Raw genomic sequence first — 7,974 nt, 5'->3', positions numbered from 1 at the left:
ATCTTGTGAGATGATTGGCATTGATTGATTGTGGTTTATTCATCTTTGTTTTCCCCTTGACATTTTGTTGTTCATTTCATGTTTGCATTAGTTATTCATTTTCTTTTAGATTAGAATGCAATAACGCAATTCCGATTGCGATGTTTTGTTATCTCTAACTTGTGTGCTAGTGTGTAAGGCTTTTGGATAGTCACCAACCGGCGCTTATTGCTTGAGTGTTCCGCTTTACTTGCGGAACACGATTTCATTCACTCGCATCGTGTTCTCGTCTTGGAGACACGCTTCTATTACTTTATATTTGCTTGTTTGGTTTGCTTGTTCCTCTTGCACGTGTATTGTGATTATGCTCGACGCGCATGTCGACTTTTGTGTGCTTTCATTGCTAATCGGTGTGCTGACTATTTGCCTTTGCTTTGCTAGCTCGCTCGCGGGATCCTAGTTTCCATGCTCTCTTCGCTTTAGTTTACGGATCATCATCCGTTTGGTATTGATTCCGTTTCATTTTATTTTTCTTGCACTTTATCGCTTTCTCGCATCATCCTTTAACATGAGAAGTAGGACCTAGACATGCATCTGGCCAAGCCCTCGAAAGAGGCTCTGTTTTTATTGGTGTGTTTACATTTGTGCTTTGCGGCAGGGAGTCACGGTGTAATAATTCCTATATGGCACTCTGTTAAGTCCTCATGGAAGGCATGCGGAAAGGGTTAGCAATCAACCCCCGCCCAGTCTCATCGAGTCCGTTTGGTATGCGCACGCAACGCGTCGCTCGCTTCCGAACATGCAGAAGATCTTGTTATCGAGTATGTCAGGAAAAGGGTTCATGTAGCCGGACCCCCGCCTTTCCTATAGCTCGCGTCGCTCGACGTTGATGCTCGGTGTACGCACGCACCGTTTTCCTTTTGGATCCGTGACGGCTTGGTTGTTGAGAGGGATTCGCTCCTCTTGTCTATGGCCCGATCATTTTCGCGAGGTCTAATGCTTGGTTGACTTGGGTTGAGTTGCTCCCCTTGGCTATGGCGGGACCGCTTTTCTACCATTCGACCAGTGTCGTTGGTTTGTTTGCTTTACGAGCGGAGCTCGTTTGTGTGATAATCCTGTTTGCTTTTCCTCTCCTTCGTAGGTTGCTAGTTTAGTTTAGACTTGTACCCTTTGTATGATAACATTAGGTAGCAAGCTTCCCCCCTTAGCTTAGGTCTTCCTCATGCATTCTTTAAAACACAAACCAAACTCTTTGATTTTATTTTCTTAAGAGCTTGTTATTTCCGCTCCATTCCCAAGCCTAAGTCTCCAAAGGTCGAGCAGCGGAGTGTGAATGTAACTTGTTCACCTAAAAAACACAAAACAAACAGAAACTAGTTAGCCGAGCTACGGTACCTCTGATTCCTCAAAAAGGATACGTAGGCAGCGGGGTAGGGCCCTTGCGAGTATAACTCTTTCTTTTCCCTACATTTTGCATGCATTTTGGTCCAGATTAGCGCAGTTTGCTTACACACCCATAGATTTAGACACAGGCGTGGATACCATCGAGTACGATGGGCGCGTCGGGTGCTAATACCTTCCCCTCGCGTAACCGACTCCCTTACCCTTTTCTCTGGTCGTGATACTGTTGTTTTGTTTTGTGGTTTGCTGGCATTCCCTTCCTTTTCAGGATAAATATGTTAGTGGCGACTCTGTTAATTTTTGCGGTAGCGACACCCTCCAGAGACCCTTAATGTTATCACTGCTCCTATGCCCAAGCATGACAAAGCTGTTAACGCCATCTCCGATGTATCCTATGTCTCTAATGTGATGGATCTAATTACTCATCTCCTTGCCATTAAGAAGAAATTGCTGCAATCCGGTTTATTTCCAGGTTGTGCTGAAGGTTGCTACTACTGAGCGTCTCAGTCCAATGGCTGTGTAAGTTTAAAAACAGGTATCCAACGCCTGATGGACAGTCGTACCATTCTGTTTGAAAAGGCCTCTTTTGTGGAAGATCTGTGTGAAGGTTTGTCCCATGGGTTGAAGATTGAAGACGTGTCTGTGATTTCCAAGGCTCCAGTAAGAATTCCTACCAAGGATCCCATCAAAATTACTGCTGATCCTCGTGTGGCCCCTTTGATTATCACTAAGCCCGATCCAATCCCATACTCCTCCAACAATGCTATCCCTTGGAATTATGGTGCTGATGTCTATATTCATGGAGTAAAGCAGGAGTCCTTGATTGATAAGGTGGTTGAAGTTACTAATCCTGATGTCGACAATATTGTGGGGACAAGTAAGGTTACAAGGAGTGGAAGAATTTCTTCCCGGAAATTTCTCCAAATTCTGCAGTTCCAACTCTTGTTCCTGCTCTCAATCCAATTGCTGATGTTCGAGGCAAAGGTCCAGTGCTCGAACCTGTCCCTACCCCAGCTGAAGCTACTATTGAAGATTCCATCCAGAAGGAGATGGATGAGATCCTGAAGATTATCCGCAAGAGTGATTACGATGTAATTGTACAGTTAGGGCATACTGCCTCTAAAGTCTCCATGCTGTCACTGTTGACTTGTTCTGAGGCCCATGCCAAGGCTTTGATGAGGTTCCTAAAAGCTGCGCACGTGCCACAAGAGATTTTTTTCAACCAGTTCGAGAATTGTATTGCAAGCATGACAACAGACAATTATCTTGGGTTTTCTGATGCTAAATTGATCCCCGCCGAAAAGAATCATAATAATAAGGCCCTGCATATCTCCATTGAATGTAGGGGAACCACTTTGGCCCATGTACTAGCAGATAGTGGATCATCTATGAACGTGCTACCCAAGATGGTGCTGGACAAACTCAACCCCGAAGGGTTTATGCTGAAACCTAGTGATGTGATAGTAAAAGCTTTCGATGGTTCAAAGAGTACGATATACGTAGAAGTTGAGCTTCCAATCAGAGTAGGTTCTCAGAATTTTGACGTTGTGTTCTATGTGATGAACATCCATCCTACTTATTCCTGTCTGCTTGGGCGCCCATGGATACATGGGGCAAATGATGTGACCTCGACCCTTCACCAAAAGCTGAAATATCCGGTGAAAGGCAAGATTGTCACCGTGCATAGAGAGGAAGAATATGTGGTGAGCTATGTAAATGAGTCCACATATGTTGAGGTGGATGGTGAATTCATTGAAACTCCTTGCCATAAATTTGAATTGGTTCCCCAGGTTGTCTCTGCTGCTAAACATGTCCCCACTATTCCCAAAGTCACCAGAATTCCTCCAACGATGGCTTCTCTAAAGGATGCCAAGGCTGTAGTTGAAGAAGGTGGTTGCACTATTTGGGGCTAACTTATTGATGTTCCCTGCAAATATGACAAGCATGGTTTGGGCTGTACTACCGAAAACCAGAAGGATAATCATCACACTCGTCCTGGTGGTTTAATGTCTCATTTCATCAGCAAAGGGGTCAATGCTATAAAAGATGGCGAGAACAATTGCAATTTGGATAAGTGGATCTTCCCTACTCCTGACAAAGGGCTGGACAACTGGAAGGCTGAAGATGTTATCCCCATCTCCTTTAACCGGGAGTAATGGCCATTTCCTGTTTTTGTTTTTCTTTATGTTTTTCCACTTTCAATTCTGTATTTCCAAACAATAAACTCTAAAGTCATGTGTCTTGTCCGGGGAACGACGGTCCATTTGTTAGGGCCTGTCATTTCATAAGCATATTTTCATTCAATAAATCATTAGATGTTTCGCATTTAAATTTCACATTCTTTTACTTTTCTTTATTTTCAAATAGCTATGTGTTCTTACACACATCCACATAATACACTGCAGATTCACATCCACTCTGGATCCCATTGATAACGACTCTGCTATTGCTAATTATGACTTTGAAAATTCGATCTACCAAGCTGAGGATGAAGGTGAGGAAGATTGTAAAGTGCCTAGAGAACTTGCTAGACTATTAGAGCAAGAAGAAAAGACTATACAGCCATACGAAGAGCCAATCGAGGTTATGAATCTAGGAACTGACGAGGAAAAGAAAGAAGTCAAGATAGGAGCTGGGTTAGAAGATGTTGTCAAGTTGAAATTGATTCAGATGCTGCGAGACTTTGTTGAGATTTTTGCTAGGTCCTACGAGGACATGCCCGGTCTTGATACTGATATTGTGGTTCACCATTTGCCAATCAAGGAAGACATTCCTCCAGTTAAGCAGAAGTTACGAAGAAGTAGACCCGACATGGCTCAAAAGATTAAGGAAGAAGTTGAGAAGCAGTTTAATGCTGGTTTCCTGAAAGTCGTGAGTTATCCACCATGGATTGCCAATATAGTACCTGTGCCTAAGAAAGATGGAAAGGTCAGAATGTGTGTAGACTATAGGGATCTGAACCTGGCAAGCCCTAAGGATGACTTCCCCCTGCCTCACATTGATATACTGGTTGACAGCACCGCGCAATGCAGAGTATTTTCCTTTATGGATGGTTTTTCAGGTTATAATCAGATCAAGATGGCGCCTGAAGATATGGAGAAGACAAATTTCACTACACCCTAGGGCACTTTCTATTACAAGGTCATGCCGTTTGGATTGAAGAATGAAGGGGTAACGTATCAGCGAGCAATGGTAGCTTTATTCCATGATATGATTCACAAGGAGATCGAGGTCTATGTCGATGACATGATTGCAAAATCTAACATTGAAGAAGAACATCTCGTCCACCTTCAGAAGTTGTTTGATAGGTTGAAGAAGTACAAGCTGAGACTGAATCCAAACAAGTGTATCTTTGGGGCGAGATCCGGTAAGCTATTAGGTTTCATCGTCAGCAGTAAAGGTATTGAGGTCGACCCTGCAAAGGTAAAAGCCATACAAGAGATGCCTTCTCCACGGAATGAGAAAGAAGTTAGAGGATTCTTGGGACGTTTGAATTACATCGCCTGATTTATTTCCCATTTAACCGCTACTTGTGAGCCTATCTTCAAATTACTGAGGAAAGATCAAGCAGTGAAATGGAATGACCAATGCCAAGAAGCTTTTGACAAAATCAAGAAGTACCTTCAGGAACCTCCGATTATGATACCACCATTTGAAGGAAGACCACTGATCATGTACTTAACAGTATTGGAGAATTCAATGGGGTGTGTGTTGGGGAAACATGACGAGTCTGGTCGAAAAGAGCATGCAATATACTACCTTAGCAAAAAGTTTACCGACTATGAAACAAGATACTCACTGTTCGAGAAAACTTGCTGCGCTTTGGCATGGGCTGCTCGCCGACTGAGACAGTATATGTTGAACCATACCACTTTGTTAATTTCTAAGATGGATCCTATCAAGTACGTGTTTGAGAAACCCGCTCTCTCCGGACGAATACCAAGATGGAAGATGATACTAACAGAATACGATATTTAGTACACCACATTGAAGGAAATCAAGGGAAGTGTATTGGCTGATCACTTAGCTCATCAAGCAGTGGATGACTATCAGTCTATGAATTTTGAGTTTCCAGGCGAGGATGTTATGCTTGTTACTGATTAAGAAGAACCTGGTCCGGATGAAGGACCTGAGCCAGGATCCCGATGGACTATGGTTTTTAACGGAGCTTTAAATGCACTTGGAAACGGTATTGGTGTTGTGATTATTTCTCCTGAAGGTGGTCACACACCATTCACTGCAAGATTATTTTTTGACTGCACCAATAATATGGCTGAATACGAAGCGTGCATCATGGGTCTCAGAGCTGCAATAGACTTGAGAATTAAATTTCTAGAGGTGTATGGAGACTCATCTTTGGTAATCAGTTAGATCAAAGGAGAATGGGACACGAAGCATCATAATCTTATCCTTTACAAGGAATATGTGTTGAGTTTGGTTCCCTATTTCGAAGAGATTACTTTTGAGCATATCCCATTAGAAGAGAATCAGTTGGCAGATGCGTTAGCCACTATGTCGTCTATGTTCAAAGTTAGATGGGACAATGAGGCGCCCATGATCACCATTGAAAGATTGGATGAACCGGCATATTATTGTGAGATCGTTAAGGAAGAGGTAGAAGAGAAACCTTGGTTCTACGAAGTGAAAAGGCATCTCGAAACTCAGGAATATCCTAAAGGGGCATCTATTAACGACAAGAAGTTTTTAAGGAGGATCTCTACCAAGTTTTATCCGAGTAATGGAATCTTATACAAGCGTAATCATGATTCGACTATGCTTCGTTGTGTGAACAAGAAGGAAGCAGAAGAGATTATGGAAGACATGCATGACGGTGTCTTTGGAACTCATTCCAGTGGACATACTATGGCTAAAAATATTTTGAGAGCGGGTTATTACTGGTCCACTATGGAGACTGACTGTCATCATCACTCTCGGACATGCCACAAGTGCCAAATCTATGCTGACAAAGTACATGTGCCTCCAATTTCGTTGAACATATTGACTGCTTCCTGGCCTTTTCCAATGTGGGGCATTGACATGATTGGAAAGACCAAACCTACTGCTTCTAATGGGCATCGCTTCATCCTTGTGGCTATTGATTACTTTACGAAGTGGGTGGAAGCTGCCTCATTTGCTTCAGTTACCAAGAATGTAGTGGCTCGATTCATTAAGCATAATCTCATCTGCAGGAATGGCATCCCCGAAAGGATCATCATAGATAATGGTACTAATCTGAACAACAAGATGATCACTGAGTTATGCACGTAGTTCAAGATCAAGCACCACAACTCTTCTCTATATCGGCCAAAGATGAATAGCACAGTGGAAGCCGCCAACAAAAACATAAAGAAGATTGTACAGAAGATGACAATGACATACAAGGATTGGCTTGATATGTTACCATTCGCTCTTCATGGTTACCGCACTTCGGCACGTACCTCAACTGGGGCAACCCATTTCTCGTTAGTTTATGGTATGGAGGCTGTCATACCCCAATTTTTGACCTAAGATACCACCTCATATCATTTTCATATGCACCATTTGCATCTCTAACAAATTGCATAGCTTGTGTTTGTTACTTGTGACTCAGCAGGGTTTAATCAAGAAATCACTCATCAGTACAAGTAACAATCAATTAGGGTTTTGTTCTCCCTTCATCTCAAATGAATCATCTTCATCAACAATCAACATTTGGTCCTCAGAGATTCATTTCAACAAGCTCAACAGCTCTGAATCAACCAGATTAGGGTTTTGACTGAAGACAGCACACTCCTGACTTTTGCTCAGAATTTGACCTAATGGCTTGGGACATGATATCAAGACCCCAAGTACCTCATTTTGACCTAATCCATTGGCTCATAACATCTCCTACACAAAGATTGATCAGACAAATCCTCAGATCAGGGTTTTGAACTATCAGGGACCAAAATCAGGGATCACATTTGGGAAACCCTAAAAACCCCCAGGGAGTCAATCAAAGGTTTCAATCATCCTCAAATAATCCCTATGACAATATCCCATGGAAATTGCATCTCAATTCAAGGTCCACAGTCATCAATTTCATCAGGTCGACAATTAGGGTTTTTGACCTAATTCACTGAATAACTGACTTTTTAATCAGGACATGGTGCCACAACTCAAACCATGGCTCAATATCCTCTAATGCTTCAATATGATCCATTCATACCATTCATTTGGTGAGGATAGCCTGTTTTATTTGAAATCTCCAGAAACGCGATTCGTCTGAAAAAGTCAACTGTACAAGATCACCATTGACTTTTGGGGAATTTTGGTCAACCATGACTTTTGAAGTTTTAAATCATCAATATATGATATAAGAAGTCATTTGATCAAGAAAAATCAAGAAAATCAATCAAGAATCAAAAAGTCAAAAGTTTGACTTTCATACTTAGAAAATTTTTCTAAGTGTTTTTCATGGTTTTTTTCCAAACTTTGAAAGGGAATAACTCAAAATTTCACCTACAAACTGAAAAAAACTTCCAACATGAAAGTTGTAGATTTTGATCCAATAAACAACTTTGACACATATAATTTTTTTCCATAAGATCAACCATTTAAGAGATATGGAGCTTC

At 41.9% G+C, this 7,974-nt stretch overlaps 1 protein-coding gene across 1 annotated transcript; it reads left to right on the top strand.

The window, feature by feature from the left end:
- Positions 1 to 1,929: 1,929 nt before the first annotated feature.
- On the top strand, positions 1,930 to 3,293 carry LOC131659002 (uncharacterized). The gene is made up of 2 exons (XM_058928248.1): positions 1,930 to 2,257; positions 2,314 to 3,293. Exons 1-2 carry the CDS (start codon positions 1,930 to 1,932, stop codon positions 3,291 to 3,293), a joined length of 1,308 nt encoding a protein of 435 aa, XP_058784231.1.
- Positions 3,294 to 7,974: the final 4,681 nt, after the last annotated feature.

The sequence above is a fragment of the Vicia villosa genome, linkage group LG3 (assembly GCF_029867415.1).
Source record: "Vicia villosa cultivar HV-30 ecotype Madison, WI linkage group LG3, Vvil1.0, whole genome shotgun sequence".
Classification (NCBI taxonomy): Eukaryota; Viridiplantae; Streptophyta; class Magnoliopsida; order Fabales; family Fabaceae; genus Vicia; species Vicia villosa.
Note: the sequence above shows the minus strand (reverse complement) of the source record. Positions and strands in the feature narration are given on the sequence as shown.

What these genes read in the sequence shown, in the direction of transcription:
- LOC131659002 (XM_058928248.1), top strand. Translation starts at nt 1,930, where the DNA reads ATGGACAGTCGTACCATTCTGTTTGAAAAGGCCTCTTTTGTGGAAGAT. An exon ending in CGACAATATTGTGGGGACAA is followed by an intron (nt 2,258 to 2,313) that starts GTAAGGTTACAA and finishes CAAATTCTGCAG; the next exon opens with TTCCAACTCTTGTTCCTGCT.